We start from the raw sequence: 17352 nt of genomic DNA, 5'->3' as shown, positions 1-17352 counted from the left end.
ATGCAGTGACTCTGGATTGAGGGTGCCATGCTTGTGCAGATGTGTCCTGTCAAGTATGGCGAGGTTTTCTCCAGCATGCTTGCCTCCTTGCTTCCTTCCCTTTAGGTCTGTACAGTGACAGGGAACCTGACAGTGCTTTGGACACAGACTAACAGAAACATATCAGCTGCAGCTACACTGCTTTAGAGACTCTACTCAATTGTGTTTTTAGAACATGTCTAAAGTCTAGTTTTGAATATGCTGTTTAAGGTAACAGCAATTTGAATGTTTAAAGAACAGAACAAAATTATAATCTATGCTCAAATATAAAGTTTTCCATGATGTAAAGATGCAGTGCTGCGTTCCCAGCCCATATGTATCTGGTACTGAGGTTTCAGTGCAGACCTCATCATTCTCATGAAGCTCGGAAGGTGATCTGTGTTCACTATATACTCTGTGGCTCTGCTGTCATCTGACTCCGGACTCTTTCTCTGCAGAACACGGAGGACAGTGCTCGCATCTCTATCACCTTCTTTCGTCTGTTTCGAGTCATGCGGCTGGTCAAACTCCTCAGCAGAGGGGAGGGCATTCGCACCCTGCTTTGGACTTTCATCAAGTCCTTCCAGGTGAGGCATCGTACAATTACCTGATTATCTGACTGAAAAATTAGTCTCTCGTATTAACCTTTTTCTACTTCCTTCTTGTATTTGCCTGAAGGCTCTGCCATATGTTGCTCTTCTGATAGCCATGCTGTTCTTCATCTACGCTGTCATTGGCATGCAGGTTGGTAGCTAAATATACATGTATTTTCACTCAGTCTTACCTGTGTTGATAAGGTTGCAGTTGTATTCACACAGGCCATTTTTTCTGCTTCAGGTGTTTGGAAAGATCGCCATGGTGGACGGCACCCACATAAACAGAAACAACAACTTCCAGACCTTCCCCCAGGCTGTGCTCCTTCTCTTTAGGTCTGGAGAAATTTTGTATAATCAGAAAATGTTATTTGTTTTTAAACTTCTGCGTGATTAATTTGTGCCTGATCTCCTTGTCTGTTCACCAGGTGTGCCACTGGTGAAGCATGGCAAGAGATCATGTTGGCCTGCATGCCGGGGAAACTATGTGACCCAGAGTCCGACTACAATCCTGGGGAGGAGATGACGTGTGGCAGTGGATTTGCAATAATTTACTTCATCACCTTCTACATGCTCTGCGCTTTTTTGGTATGCAAAAAAAAAGCAATACAACTGTGATGGGAATATTATTGATTATTTCCTTAATTGTGCTTAGTTTTGCATTACTGCAATTTCTCTCACACCACCATCACTAAAGCAACATATAGTCGTCATTGACATTTTACATGACTATCTTTCAACACAGTAAAAGTTTGGTTGATGTAGATTCTTGCGCTACAATAAATTCACTCATGCAACTTTATGATATCCCATAAACAATGTACCTCCAAATAATCAGAAGTAAACAAACTGGCAACCCAAAATTGGCCACGACCAAATAAACGTCTGTACAATCAACATAAAACATGTTAAGAGAAAATAACAAGCAAAACAACACTACAGTAGAAATGTCCTTCCTTTGAAATATAACAGGCACCACTAATGCCACAACAATATGTCTATGTTTATGGTTTTAAAGTTGTTTGTGGTGATTCCTCCAATGTGCGAGACTCATGGAAAACAGTTTGTCTCATAAAATCAAAAATATATCAACACTTTTAACCTTTTCTTGAACTTGCAGATTATCAATTTGTTTGTGGCTGTCATCATGGACAACTTTGACTATCTGACACGTGATTGGTCCATTCTTGGTCCCCACCACCTCGATGAATTCAAGAGGATTTGGTCAGAGTACGATCCTGAGGCTAAGTATGTGTTTTATGACTTTTCTGAAAAAGTTTATCAGTTTATCTGCAGTTATTTGACTATGTTTTTTTGTTTACTTGTTTTTCTCTTATGTAGAGGCAGAATTAAACATCTGGATGTTGTAACCCTTCTTCGTCGTATTCAGCCACCTCTTGGCTTTGGCAAATTGTGTCCTCACAGAGTGGCTTGCAAGGTCTCTTTTCCTCCCTTCTTATTTTGCCTCATTTACAAATTTCAGACAGAAAAAAATCATCATCTATCAGGCCTCTTCTACCACATTAAAGGCTTTTAACTTATGTCTTCTTTTAGAGGTTGGTAGCCATGAACATGCCTCTGAACAGTGACGGCACCGTCATGTTTAACGCCACTTTGTTTGCACTGGTGCGCACAGCCTTGAAGATCAAAACAGAAGGTATGAACTAAATATGAATCACATCATATTACAATGCTCTTAAAAAAAAAAAGACATAAAATATTCTTCTGATGCATTCACTGGGACTATTGTTTTGTTTTAGCTGTAAAGATGATCTTGCATGAATTTAAAATGGCTGCGAACTGCAGTGCTGGGTTCTCAGAGATGTTTGTTTCCCTGTGGTGCAGGTAATCTAGAGCAGGCCAACGAAGAGCTGCGAGCTGTCATCAAGAAAATCTGGAAGAGAACCAGCATGAAGCTGCTGGATCAAGTGGTGCCTCCTGCTGGTGGTTAGTGGAATCAGCGCCTCTCTGTCAATAAAATCACACACACCTCCTAGTGTTCCTATTATAGTATGACACACAAACCAAGCTAAAGCAGCCTGCACAGTATCACGCACACACACGCGCGCACACACACACACACACACACACACACACACACACACACACACACACACACACACACCATATGCTGCCATGCTGTTCACATGTAATTACTCCAAAATACTTTATCGTGACTACATGCTTACTCACCACACACACTCAGACAGTTTCACACTCATGTAAAGCTGTATCGTGCTGTTTTTGCTCTGCTCATCTTCTCCTCGTTACCCCCTCAGCAGTGTGTTTTTTTTATCTGTGTGTATCTGGTCCACACTCCTCCCTCCTGCCCTGGATGCTGATGGAGGCCACTATCTGCTGGGCTTTGGGCGTGCATGGCGTCGTAGACAACTGTGCAAGTGCATGCTCTGTCTTTCTCTCTATTATCTCTGCCTTTCCTTCTTCATCTGTCTCCTCTTTCTTCTTCTCTGACTCTCTCTGTTTGCCTCTGTTAGTCTCTCGCCTCGTCTCAATGCTTGAGCTTTTACAGCTTAGTCTCCTCACACTTTTATATCTCTGTGTCCAAAACTCTGAAGCACTTCAGAATATTCTGAAGCAGTTCTGTTTTAGGGTGGTGGCATGGAACTAGTGTTGCCTCTCTCTCCGATCTCTGTCCCCAGCGTGCTTGTTCAAAGTGATTCAGACGACCCCTGCTTCAGAATGATTCTCGCGCACTCTTGCACTCATTCTTCACATAAACAAAAACAAAGCGGACAAATATATATACATGCAAAAACACACTCATACGCATCTTCAACATGCAGTATATACTGATTAGCATACATCATATGAGCACAAACAGATGAACTTACACAAACACACTGACTTGTATGATGCATACTGTAGATATGCTTGCTTGCATGTGCTAAAGTAGTAAATTAAATTGCATTCTTGGACATTTAAGAAAGAATTTGTTTCAAACACTCTCTAAACTAAAATGTTAAAGAATTTGAACAAAAGTGCCTCAAAGATAAATTAATGGCATTTGTTTATGATAGATATTATCTAAAACATTTAAAAGTATCTCTTTGCAGCTGTGTCACAACCAATTCTATAGATTTAAAATCATCAGTATTTTTCATTATTTATGTTTTTGTCTCTTTTATCTCAATTCTGCTCATTCTGTCATTCATCTTCTTTTGAGGAAGGGACAGCTCACATTACTTACAGCTTGAATGGGTCATATTAATACTGTATGTGTTTGAACATTAATTCCTCCAATTATATCTGACTAATTTATCATCAAATATACATAATAATGTAGAAAATATAAACAAACTCAAAGTGAAGGAATTTTTGGCTATTTTCATTTTGTGTCTTTTTTTAAAAAAAATAAACCAAAGATCCTAGGTGGTGCAGATTGAGGTACAGTATATACACCATCAAGATGGATGTATATAATTTGGATTTGGTTGATTGAGGTGAAAGAGGTGATGGACCCACACTTTGAAAGAACGACGGAGGAGGAGAGTCTCTCCTTCTCCTACCCAGAGTGCTGTGTGTAGTAACCTGCTGACACAGGAAGCATTTGTGTGGTCTGTTCACTCAGATGATGAGGTAACCGTGGGGAAGTTCTATGCCACCTTCCTGATACAGGACTACTTTAGGAAATTCAAGAAACGTAAAGAGGAAGGCCTGGTGGGTGCTCACCCCTCCCAGAACAACACAGCCATTGCTTTACAGGTGAGTCCCGCAGTGCTCATGTGTGTCTCTAAGATTGTGCAGTGTGTTACCTTTGAGCAAGGAAGGAGAGAGATTGACGAATGGATGTATGGGCATTATAATGTTGTTAAGTCTCTAACACGTCTTTGTGCATTTCATTCAAATATCATCAAGTGTGCTAATGTTATGATTTATGATCCAGCAGGGCGTTCATGAACTTGGTGTACAGTATGAATCTGTTACTGTGATTGAAATGTGTCCCATGTGTGGATTTGGTATCTGTGTCTTTGTGTCTGTAAATATCATAGATGTTGATGTTAAGCATGTTTCATTGTCTCCTGCCACCATTTCATGTGTTTTCTGTACATTATAATTCACGACTCATGAATTTCACATTCAAAGCTTGTTGCCCTTTCTGTTACCTTATAATGAATGATATATGGCTTCAACATACCCCCATATATCACTGTCAGGCAGTAAACATGACCAACATCTAGTTTCTTTATAATGTAGTGTTTATATGTTGTTCTAAGTTGGTTATGTAAACCTACAAAGGAAAGGACAGGAAAAAAAGTGATTTATTTTTTTCCCCACAAAACAACAGCAAAAACACTCTCAGCACAGCTGGATGTTACAGAAGACATTTCAGCTAAATGATACTCACAGTAGGTTGCATTCAGGAGAGCACATCTGTCTGTCTCTGTGTTCTCATCTCTCACAGTCTGTCAGTACCGTAAATGTCAGGTGCGCATAGCACAGGTGCGTGTATGTTCAGTATGTGTGGTGGTTGTGACTGTCATGATGTCAGATCTCGTACTGTGAGTTGTGAGATGAAGGTCCCAGCCGTAGCGCTTAGCCCTCTTGTTGTCATGGTTACAGGCTGGCCTTCGCACGCTGCATGATATTGGGCCCGAAATTCGCCGAGCGATATCATGTGATCTGCAAGATGACGAGCTAGTAGACTTTATTCCAGAGGAAGACGAGGAAATTTATAGGGTAACTGATTTAAATTTACACGAGAAACATGTTTGTGGCAAAATTTCAATTTGTGCTTGTTATGAATTATGCTTTTTCATGGTAATGAACACATTAAAAACGTATTTATTAAAGGGACAGAAACATTAATCAGGTAAATCTGGAGTAGATGTATTGGCTTTAAATCTTACAGCTACAATATGTAGGATTTTTTTTCATTTAATTTATTTTGGTTTTCCTCCATTTCAATTCCAACAAGCTAAACAGTGCTTTCATTTTGCTCACATAAGTCATGCCATGAACCAGCTTCTGAACTTACTTTTGCTCATGTAATTTCTGAAACGATATCAGTTCTCTTAACATCAGACTTAACATCAAAAGCACGTGTTCTGCTGTTTTGTGTGAAAGTAGGAGCTCTGGTGGTTTTACTTTGCGTGTTCCTTCACAGCGTAACGGTGGACTCTTCGGTAACCACCTCATGAACGGTGGTCATCGGCGATCCAATGGGCATCAGACCAATGCCACCCAGCGCCCCCTACAGGTGCAGCCTCCACCCCACTACGCCCACATGGAGCAGCCGGTTGGACGCCTTTCTCGAGCCAACGCAATGTCCCATCCCAACCACCATCATCACCACCACCACCATCACCACCGCCACCACAACTCCTACGGCAAGTCTCCCAAATCCACCAACATCAACCTCAACAATGCCAACGTGTCCAGTCTGCCCAACGGAGGACACCATCGCTACTACGAGCATGCACCTCCCAATGGCTACCCGGGTCTACGCAGCTCCTATTACGACTATGACAAGCCCCAGACGCCCCAGGGTCAAAGGTACCCACACACTGATCATGTTGCTCTTCTGCACAAATGATTTAAACAATGCAGAGTGAGATCTGACAGCTAAAATGTCTCATGAAATTCCTGAAGCTCTAATAAGCACCCATATTGGTGTACCCTGTGTCTCTGAGCACATTTTGTTTTGTGGTGTGGTTTTGCTCCCATAACTTGCCAAATGTTGAAATTATATGTGAACTAACCATGTAAAGTCACGTTAAGTTTTTTTTCCACATAAATTGTTGCAGCAGAATTTAATTGACTGCAGACAAAAAGAAAAGGTGTTCTTTGTCAACCTCTAAATCAGCTTTGTAGGGATGTAATGACAAATTTATGTTACAGTCAATTTGAGAGATGACAATGGAGTCCAAAAATGTAGGCAGACAATTATGAAAGAGTAAAAAAAAAAATGTATGTTTTAAGGCACAATCCATACCATGGTCTTTGCTAAGATAAAATGTATTTGTCCAAATGCCATTTATATACATTCAGTTTAACCTCCTCTTATATAAATGGACATTCTGAGAAGTACCCTTATTCAGTTTACTGCAGTTAGATGAGAATATTATAGTATGTCAGTGGTTCTCAACTTGTGAGTCAGGATGCAAAAGAGGGCTGTGGGGCTATTCTGACTGGGTGTGAATGTGTGCCTGAACACAAACAAGCTGGGCAAAAAGTCAAACCTTCATTTTAAAGTCTACCGAATGTTTGATGCTTCGCTTTTATTTTGAAGGACATACATTTTTCTAACGAGAGCTTGCATGCAGTAGCCATTTACTGTCAGCATTGTCATGACAGTTGAGACCAAAACTAACATTGTCACATCAGTAGTTAGTTCTCATGCCAGCATTTTGAAAACAGGCTTAGATAAATCTTTTTATTGAGTTTTTTATTTCATGTTTTTTAACAATGCATGAAGGCATTGTGTATTATTACACTATTTTACTTTTGTTTTTAAATTAAAGTGAATCGTTTCCAAAATTTGGGTCGCGACTGCATGAGTAGGGAAAAATGTGGCTTCTGAAGTTAAACCACTTGAGAACCTTTGGTACCGTTAGTTAAAAACAAATTTCCTCTTGTTCCACTGTTCACCTGAGATACTGTCTCTCGAATTTAATGCAAATAATTTAGGTTGTATGACAGCACATAACAAAAAATTGTCTGGTTAGTTTCTGTGCTCTGACGCCTTGCTGCATACAGACAACCTGAGGACATTATTTGCTGCATGAGTATCTTTCCCACAGTCAGATTTTTGAAACCTCCTTACGCACACCTTTACTGTAAACTCTTCATTCCATAATGAATCACACTCAGACTGACAGTTAATTCCGTAAGTGACCGGTAGCAGCACTTATCTCCTGATTTCCCATGCTCTGTTTAGTCAGCGGCTCCAGTGTCGGGCCTGTTTTTCTTTAGTGCCCAATAAGTTTGGGGGACAATTTCATTGCTGCCTCTTTACGAAAGAGAAATGAGTCTCTGCTTGTTTCTTATCTGAAGAATAGAAAATGGAATTGTCGGCCAACACTGGAGTCGTCTGCCATCACGCTCTACCCTCATACATATATATGAGAATGCTGTATATGTTTCATATACTGTATGATATATATATATATATGTGACACTTTCTCCACCCTGTTCTCTGTGTTCTCTCCTTCTCCCTTTCTTCCTAACTAAAATGCTTTCTCTCAACCATCCCTCTGCTTTCTTGGACAGAAGGCGCTACTATGAGACCTATGTTAGGTATGTTGTTTTTCTAGGTTTGGTTCCAGCAATTTGTCTCAACAGCAAAAGAAGGACTTTTATTTTCTTATGTTTCTTTGTTTCATTTTGATTTGGTTTTGGACTGATGAATTGTTGCATCCTTGCTAAGTCAACATTATGTGCTACATACTGGCCAGTCTTTTGTCTGGTTTTCATCCTTCTCTCTTATTACGCACCTGTGTCGGTGCTTTAAAGTAAATAGAGAAATAACAAATGTGAGTGGCCGGCATACTGCTGAGCGCAGCCCTGCTTTATGCATGTGTCAAAGTGACGGGCTTGCTTTGAATAAGAACCAGATGCTTGAAAACAGGGACGTGTATTAGAATGTTTTTGAAAATCACTCTACATGTAGCCACTATTTCTATTTGATGATCATAGCCTCCCAAACACTGATTGCACAGCCCTACACTGAATTCACTTCATGATTGGTCACCAGGAAGAGATCTGTATTTTATTTAAGCTCACGATGGACATCTGGGTGGATGGGATGTTTAGATGACAAGAGTGGTGCTCCTCAGCCCACAACTTCTTGCCTGTTGTCTTGGTTTGGCTGTGGTAAACATTTATTAGGGTGGTCACTTGCATTGCTGCCCCCTGGAGGCTTGTGTCTGCATGGCCGTGCATGGCCCTATTCCAGTAGCCCCCCTGAGTAGCAGCAGCGTGCACGCTTTGACCCCTGACTTAACTTTAGGTCCCACAGAGGAGATGGCCACCACCCAACAATCCGCAGGGAGGAGGAGTTTGATGAAGACCGCCTCTCTGGGGAGTATTACAGCGGGGAGGAGTTTTATGAAGATGACAGTATGCTGTCGGGGGACAGGTATTACTCTTTGTGATAGTCTCAGTCTTACGCTATTGCACTCTTATTGAAACGTTTGCAATCCGTCACCAGAACTTGAATCTTTCCAACAAGCCCTGTATTTCATATCCTCCACAGGTATCAGAACAGTGACACAGAGTATGAGACTCCCAAAGGCTACCATCACCCTGACAGTTACTATGATGATGACGAGCAGCCTCTCTACCACGACTCACGAAGGTCACCAAAGAGACGGCTGCTCCCTGCCACACCTCAAGGTATATCCTGACCTGTATACATACCTGCAGCACGAGATTACGCTTTTCTGAAACTGAATATAGCCACATAACATTTTTCTTGAATAAAAATGTGCCAGTTTAAAATAATGTAAAAAAAAAAAAAAAAAACATCAGCAGAGGCCACAAAAATAAGAAACACTGTCCTTACTTTTGTTGTGTCTTCATTGAATTTTTCTATATACACATTAGCACTGACACATTTCACTGTATAATTTAACCACATACTCACCTTCTTATTGTTTTGAGTGTTTGCAACTTGCTGCTTAAGTTTCCTGCATGACATCACTCACTGGTCCACTCCTGGCTTGTTCAGGTCACAGAAGGCCGTCCTTCAACTTTGAGTGTCTGCGCAGACAAGGTAGCCAGGATGAGCTTCCACATCAGCGTACTGCTCTACCACTGCACCTTATGCAGCACCAGGTAACTCAGGCACATATACTATTTGTTTTAGACCTGTGTCATATTTTGGTCTTGGCTGAACTGATGTTTGTACGTGACTGATGTTATCGGTGTTGTCACAAACTTTTTTTGTTTCTTTTTAATAGTTAGATATTAAAGAAATTTGTTTAATCAAGGTAACACACTCTTGTGAAACAGAAGGAAACTGAACTGCTTCCACACTCTTTAATAGGGTAGCACAATTTGACTCCATTTGTCTGTTTTGCTGCACTGTGTAAGGTTTATAACCCTGCCTCTCTTTTCTGACCCTTCAGGTTATGGCTGTAGCAGGCCTGGACTCCAGCAGAGCCCACCGCCTCTCCCCGACCCGCTCCACCCGCTCCTGGGCCACACCCCCTGCCACCCCGGCCAGTAAAGACCAGTCACCATACTACACCCCTCTCATCCGGGTGGACCACCCACACAGGGAGAGTGTCGTCAGCAGCCAAGTGTCTGTGCGCAAGAGCTCCTGGTACACAGACGACCCCGAGTTCTCCCAGAGGATGTACTCACCTGTCCACCTGCAGGTGCCGCCTGAGTACCATAACCAGTACCACCAGAAGAGAGGCAGTGCAACCAGCCTTGTGGAAGCGGTAAGTTTGAGGGCTATTTGCTGGTTTCTGTAGTTACTGCAGAGGTGTCACTGACCAGATCATTTGATTTCACAGGCACTTTTTTAGATTTATGCAAGTAATGCAAGTAAGAAAAGTTAAACACGGTTCTGAAATTCCACAGTAAAATATGTTTCTTAACACTCTATTGGGCAGGTTTTAATATCAGAAGGGCTCGGGAGATACGCCAAGGATCCCAAGTTTGTCGCTGCCACGAAGCACGAGATAGCAGATGCGTGTGAGATGACAATAGATGAGATGGAGAGTGCAGCCAGCCATTTGCTGAATGGAGGGATTGCCCCAAGCATCAACGGGGTCAATGTGTTTCCCCTTCTGACTCCAAGGGACTACGAAATGCAGGACACCGGAGCCAGCTACAGCGACGAGGAGCCGGAGACAGAACCTAGAGCTCCTTACGAGGAGGACCTGGCAGACGAGATGATCTGCATCACGACTTTATAGCAGTGGCTGGAGAAATCTGCAAATTAGAATCATGATTGACAGCAAATTGTGAAAATCTTTAAACAAAAAAGGAAATGCATCTGTTGGCTCCAACCAAAAGAAGTGCCTTTTACATTGAAGAGAAAAGGCATATAGAAGAGAGACACACCAGTCCCGTTCCTTTAGTTGTTCTCCACCTGCCAGAAAAGGAGGTCACAGCAGAGAGCCAGCTTCCATCTCTGCTGAGGGACTAACTGGACCCTCCTTTTAAAGGCCTTGACCTGGAGGCAACATACAGGTTCAGCCTGCAGCCAATGAGAGACGAGGACATTGATGCCAGTGAAAGAGATGGACCAATTGGCAAAGGTGTGAGACACTCTAAAGGGCGGGTCTTTAAGGGTGATGACAATCAGATGTACGATGTCATTACCTCAGTCACTTTATTAAGGTGTGGCATATCATGCAAGTTTTCAATGCAAGCATAGAAAGGCATATCTCGTCGCGTAGTTGTTAGAATAACTTGATCCCTTTGTTGTTAGAGCAGGTCGTTTGAAGATTGCTAAAGCTGAGTCAAAAAGTGAAGAGCACCAGTAGAGTTGTACCAGATTATGCAGGAACTAACCGTCCTCTTATAGCATCACTTAACTTGAGATATGTACTTTTGAAGCAACAAAAGCATTTGTGATAAATGCACTAGCAGGCAGGTTATTTTGAAATTTTAGAATAGCCTGATTAATATTTCATAGTTGATATGCTGTAAATTGTATAATATTACAAAAGAAACTTTGTAAAGAGATAATCTATATTTTGTAATTATGTCTCATTTAAAAGATCAGCAATATGGACCCTTGTGACTCCTGTTATACTATAAAAGCAGACTTGCGTTATTTTATTAGGTATTCTATTCTGACATTTATTTGCCTTTTATTTTCTGCTAATATGCACCTTTTGTTTTGCCTATGACAACAGCATATTTTAGAGGTTCTGCTTTTGTGACAACACGACTGCACAAGATATGCAAATTAATTGATTTTCAAGCAAAAGGGTGTGCGTGTTACTTCATCAAACCAACACCAGTTGTGTAAAATGAAGCCCCCTTTAAAGGAGCAGTTTTAGATGGAATGCCTCAAGGATGTGATGAACATATTTGTTTGCATATTTTGTGCGGGGCGTGCACAAGAATTCATAATGCGTAGTGCATTAACAATGCTGCTTTTTTTTAGTTGGTTTCTGAGTCCAATCTAGGTTTTGTCAGCCCCCTACTGAAATGCCTTTTTGCTGCTGAAAGAACGAAAAGTGATAGATGGTAATAACAGGGATAAATTCATATTTCTCAAGGCCTGTGCTGGGATTTTCCATGACATAATCTTTGTTGATCACGGCGTGATTCCATTAAACCTTTGTACCGAATCTTCGCAATCACATCTTAGCCTTCATGTTGTGTGTGAGGGCTCGGAGCCTGTGGTGGCAGGAGGCACATGCACGCATCCAAAGGTCAGAAACAGCCTAACGTATTCTAGGTGGAAGGACAGAGAGTGTCCTCGTGTCAGGATGCTGGAGAGAGGCAAAGCAATACTAAACCCCCAATCCATTTCTCTCCCATCCTGCCTGGTTCCTGCATACAGTATACCTCGTTAGGCAACAGTGACAACATATCATTGTCTCAATGTATCTGTTTGACACATTGTCCCACAGTGAGTCTTTGAAAGAGATTAAGTACAGTTGAACCTGGACTTTGTTTTTTCCTCTAACCCTATAAAGATTAATGGAGCCTGGAGGTAAAAAAAAAAAAAATCCCCCTGGATGCATAAAAAAGAAGGAACTGAAGCCCACAAGTTCAAACACAAGACCACAAAATATGTATCATTCATTGATCTATCACATACAAATATTAAACTGAATAAACTGAAGTGGGCTTTTTCAGGCATTACCATGGATAGTTTAAATTCCCACCAAGGATATTTAAAGTTAACGTGATCCGTTGTTCACAAGTGTTTGATTTGTAGGCGAGTGCATACTGTGCTCTAATTCAACAGAATACAGTCGTGAAAATGTAGGTTTTCCATTTTGTGTGCACATTGAAAGGGCTCTTTGAATTGTTTGTGAGTAAAAAAAAAAATTAAAAAAAATGTGTCCTTTTGTTGATGACTGTCATATAAAAGGACCAATGCACATAAAAGGCACATTGTACTATTCGTAGCAATTACAGTACTGATGAACTGAAGATATGCATTATTTTGTAAACACTTTTAAAAGTTGTGTTAAACTAAAGATGAAAAGAACTTACTTTTACCTCATGTCAGGGATTCCTGAAAAAAAGAAAATGATGATTTGGTTCAGTCTATACCAATGGTATTTAAATATTAGCACATAGTTGTTTTTGTCTTTGCACAAGTAACTGTATAGTGCTTTTGTTTCTCCTTTTTCTAAACAGATTTGTGTATTAAGGTGAGACAATTTTGTACTTTTTGTGACCGTGTGTATGGTTTAGTGGAATCTATATTTGTCATTTACACCTCACCTTACAATGCTGGGAATGAAAGAGTATTAAAAAATATTTTCAAGGTGCACTGTTCCTCTGTTTCGCAGGTAGGGAAAAAAATTAAATGGTAAAATACCAGTTTACAGAGAAACACATTAATTTAAACGTTTCTATTAGTTTTTCTTCATCTTGTTATGATTATAATTACTACTACAACTATTAATGTTCAGAATGATGTATTAAAATAGAAGATAATGTAAAATATGTACAAAAGTATGGAAAGACCCATGGTAATGTTCTCTACTTGAAAGTCTTGATATTTGCTCTTTAATGTTTTTATTCAGTAAACATCATTTCTCTTAGTAGCAAATGCTTTACTATAACCCTCTAGGTTTTGTATCAATCCATTTTTTGTATGTTTCATTTTATTTTGGCCTTGACTTTATTTGAATCAATACTGATATTTTATTTTCTATTGATCATTATTGAATAAACTTATGCTGAATTACTTCTCTCGTTTATTTGCATTCTACAATTTTAGAGAACAAACAAACACTCCAAGATTTAATCAGACCATCATTGAGATCTTCCAACCGACTATCACATCTCATATTTTGGAAAAATATAAACATTCAAACACATGGGTTAACTGATGTTCATGTAAGAGATGACAAAATGGATTCATAAAGAGAATTTGTATTATCATGTTTCAGGCAAAAATCTTGAGATGGTTAGTTGTAGGCATTTGTGCAGTTCAGGAAGGAGACACTTTGGCTGTTGTCTCCACAGTGGTTACCGCCTCTGAAGCCTCATCCTCCACCCATGGCTCCTTCCCACACAGCAAAAAGGGCACAGCATATTTACGGAACTACAGAAAACAAAAATATACAGTGCATAAAAAGTTCAGCCAAGTACTGTCTTTATTTTTTTAAATGCCAACAACAAACAAGCAGATATTTATCAGCATTTAAAAACAGGGCGCATTATCGTGCATACAAGCATCCTTCCAAATGATTTGACTTTTATATAGCATGTAATAAAAAATGGTAACTAATCACATCATTAGAATTTGTATATATTCTTGAGAATTACTAAGTAAACAATAACTGAAAACTAATTCAACACATTACTCTTACTCCCTATTTAGGCTTTATACGCCGCGTACAAACATTATCAAAACGAATAAAGTAGTTGTAAGCAGATATAAGTGTATGACATAAATGTGTGTGTTAACAACAATAACCCCTGCTCCTGTGAGCCATTAATTGCAGCTGGCGTATATAGCAAATGAATGACAACAGTGAAGCACAGCTGTAGTAATATTTAGTGTCATAAGAGATGCTATAATAGTTGAAAAATACAACTGTACATTAAATAACACTTAAAGTGGTCTTTATCTGCTTAAAGCTACTTTATACATCACTGTGTTATCACACTGCTTAGAAATGGTAAATCTTCAAGAGAAATTTTAGCAGGGGGATTTGAAATTAACCGATTAAAATTGTAATAAAATGTAGAGTTTTTATATTCAAATGTAGTTTTGTCTTGTCGTTATCTCCAAATACAACAAAAACAAACATCCTTGTACTTTACTGTAGCCTACTTTCTTCTGCCTGCTAAATATATGTGAAATATCTTTAATGACCACTAGGTGTTGCTAATGGGACACCTGAGAGAAAGCTAAAGTATTTAGAGCTGGTTCACAATCCCTATTCAATTTGTTCTTCATGTCTGAGAAAATTCAATTGTGAACATGATCTGTGTGTGTTGTTACAGTACCTGTTTGTTGAGATAGATGTAGATGATGGGGTTGTACACAGTGCTGCTCTTGGCCAGGTAAACCGGCACCGTGCCCAGCAGCGGATGGATCTTCACATCAGGGTTGTAGACCACAAGCATGGCCAGGCTGGCATAAGGCATCCAGCTGATCAGAAATGTCAGGACCATCAGAATAACCATGACTGCTACCTTCATCTCTCCTTTAGCAACAGCGCCCCCTTCCACACAGGCCATCCTTGACACCTGTAATACAAAATAAAAGGATGCATATGCGACTCCCCGGTCTGATACTGGCAGACTACCATTGTTGAATGTCATCTCTCTGCCTTTGGCTGGTCTCTTGTACACACAACATCTTGAATAAATGGTAAGCAGAAACATAATCCATAAACTCGCATGATCAGTGGTGCAATTTGTTGTGAGACACTTCAGTAAAAGTAACAATACAAGAATGTAAAAATACTCCATTCAGGTCAAATTTATCAAAATCCTGCTTTAAGGAATTATTAAGTAAATGTGTAAATGTATTACATGTAAGAAATATTATGAGTGAAATGTGCACAAATATTAAACAATACAAAATATTACTCTCTAGAAAAATTCTACCTGTGAGTGACATTACTTTGCACATAACATACACATCCTGTTTGCTCAAACTGATGCAATAACTAAGCTGTATTTTACTGTTGCTGGTAAAAGTAGAAGGTAACTTTATATGTTGTCAGGTGGATTAGTACAGTTGTCAGGAACAATTGATTTAAACTGTAAATTACGCTGTATTTTTGAAAACTAGCTGCTGACCAGCTGCCAGATAAATGTGAGGGATTAAGAAGTACAATATTTTACTCAGAAATGTAAAGCAGTAGAAGTATGAAGTTACTTGAAATGGTAATTCTCAAGTGAATTACAAGTACCTCAAAATGTTGTACTTTAAAGCAGCACTTTAATAAATGATCTCAGTTACTTTCCACCACTGCCCGTAATGATGTGTGGCAGCTCACCTGGTGTAATGTCCACATTAGTTTCGAGTAGGATGCCAGAATCACGGCAAAAGGAACAGCAAAGCAAACCGCAAAATAAGCCAGGATGTAGGAGACATTGTGAGGGTCTTTGCTGTGCCAGTCTGGCGCACAGGACGTACCAACACCCTCCAGCTCATACCTGCCCCATCCAAACAGTGGGGGTAAGTTCCATGTGAGGGACCACAGCCAGGCCAAGGCAATGCCACCAATCGCATGCTGCTTTTGGAAGGTTATCTGCCCCAGCGGCTTAGATACCACAAACATCCTCTCCACTGCAATCAGAGCAACTGTGCAGAGAGATGTGATCCCTGCGGACAAGTCAAGGAGAGCATGGTCAGACGAACACCTCAATAAAGCAGGTGAGTCCCTGCTAATTTAATAAATGAGCATAAATATTGAACTAGAAGAAAATGATCTGAAGTCAATGTTGAGTTGGTCATGTTATTGAATGTTTGTTAAACTAAAAGCATCCATTACATAACTTTACAAAATAACAGAACAAGAAATAAAATGTCAAATTTTACAGAAGAAATTTGGTGCACGTTATACTTTTATAAAACGAGCAGTTAAAAAACTGTTTCAATTCAATTTTCAACTTTATTTATATAGCGCCAAATCACAACGCAGGGTATTTCATGGCGCTTAACACATTCCCTACAGTTGAACTTTACAACATTAAACCGAGAAACCCAACAATACAACAATTCCCACATAAGATAGGAGGGGAAAAAAACCTCCTCTTTAAGGGAGAAACCTGAATTGTGCTCCTCTTTTACTTACCAAACAAGGACACAGCAAAGCCCTCCATCACGCAGCCTGTTCTGCCCAGGGAGAAGTACCCTTGGGCGTTGTTGACCACAGACAGCACTCCTCCGGTCATGGCAGTGCCCAGGTCAGCTACTGCCATGTTCACTAGAGCATAGTTGAGAGGCTGCCTCAGCTGCTTGTGCATGAGGGACACAATAATCACTGTAGCATTGAGTATGATGGCTGGACCGGTGAAAATTGCCATAATGATGGAGAGAAGGATGAAGCCAGTGCGTGATAGAGGGGGCTCCCCGTGTGGACCAAGGTAGAAAGAAGCATTTGGAGAGAACTCATAAGGCTGCATGGTTGCAAGGCTGTAAAAATAAAGTGGCCGGGCGGTCTCTTCTTCACCTGGTGCCTCTGAATGTTCAATATCTCACTACTCCAGCGTGACACCAAGATTAGATGCCTCAAGTCTAAGAATAAATCCTCCAGATCTGGACTTAACAAAGAGTAATTCCTCCAAATGATGATCCTTGATCCCTCACCTTTTGCTTGATTGTAAATGGGTTTAAACAGGATGACCACACAGTGCTGCCTGCTGGGATCAGCCCACTGAGCAAAAAAACATGAAACTCTGACTGCTCCAACCTCAGAGGAATAAAGACACTGCTGGTTTAGCTCTGTGAGAAACACTCAGACGAGGTTTCATAATATATGCTAACTAAAGACTGAAGAAGGATGATGAGCACTATCTGGTTCTTTCTGACACTTGATGTGCCTCTCTATCGTCCCCACCTTTCTTGCACTTTTTACACAGACCGGGGGTCAGCGAAAGTTCAATC

The 17352-nt window shown here is 40.3% G+C and overlaps 2 protein-coding genes across 11 annotated transcripts in view; one reads left to right on the top strand and one right to left on the bottom strand.

Moving 5' to 3' along the window:
- The window catches only part of cacna1da (calcium channel, voltage-dependent, L type, alpha 1D subunit, a), a 65407-nt gene extending 51940 nt beyond the window's left edge, over window positions 1–13467 (top strand). For 7 of the 10 annotated variants that reach the window (XM_069143224.1, XM_069143208.1, XM_069143234.1 and 4 more), the window contains 17 exons: window positions 477–605; window positions 697–762; window positions 856–947; window positions 1040–1199; window positions 1732–1859; window positions 1953–2049; window positions 2166–2268; window positions 2457–2558; window positions 4201–4334; window positions 5193–5309; window positions 5737–6125; window positions 7842–7868; window positions 8581–8709; window positions 8827–8966; window positions 9301–9407; window positions 9701–10018; window positions 10193–13467. In XM_069143224.1, coding sequence (XP_068999325.1) covers window positions 477–605; window positions 697–762; window positions 856–947; window positions 1040–1199; window positions 1732–1859; window positions 1953–2049; window positions 2166–2268; window positions 2457–2558; window positions 4201–4334; window positions 5193–5309; window positions 5737–6125; window positions 7842–7868; window positions 8581–8709; window positions 8827–8966; window positions 9301–9407; window positions 9701–10018; window positions 10193–10498 — 2544 coding nt within the window. In that variant the 3' untranslated portion in view covers window positions 10499–13467. The remainder of the gene's footprint in view (window positions 1–476; window positions 606–696; window positions 763–855; window positions 948–1039; window positions 1200–1731; window positions 1860–1952; window positions 2050–2165; window positions 2269–2456; window positions 2559–4200; window positions 4335–5192; window positions 5310–5736; window positions 6126–7841; window positions 7869–8580; window positions 8710–8826; window positions 8967–9300; window positions 9408–9700; window positions 10019–10192) is intronic. The other 3 variants (XM_069143173.1, XM_069143216.1, XM_069143182.1) reach the window with 3 other exon arrangements.
- Window positions 13468–13713: 246 nt separating this feature from the next.
- LOC138199677 (parapinopsin-like) lies at window positions 13714–16871 on the bottom strand. The gene is made up of 4 exons (XM_069151819.1): window positions 16541–16871; window positions 15740–16068; window positions 14739–14981; window positions 13714–13827 (listed from the first exon to the last, which is right to left on the bottom strand). The coding sequence occupies exons 1-4, from the start codon at window positions 16869–16871 to the stop codon at window positions 13714–13716; spliced, it is 1017 nt and encodes a 338-aa protein (XP_069007920.1).
- Between the last annotated feature and the right edge of the window lie 481 nt (window positions 16872–17352).

This window comes from Embiotoca jacksoni, unplaced genomic scaffold (assembly GCF_022577435.1).
Source record: "Embiotoca jacksoni isolate LCO1_2020_lvr unplaced genomic scaffold, fEmbJac1.0.p SCAF_1, whole genome shotgun sequence".
NCBI classification, from domain to species: Eukaryota; Metazoa; Chordata; class Actinopteri; family Embiotocidae; genus Embiotoca; species Embiotoca jacksoni.
This window is presented reverse-complemented; position numbering and strand designations above follow the sequence as displayed.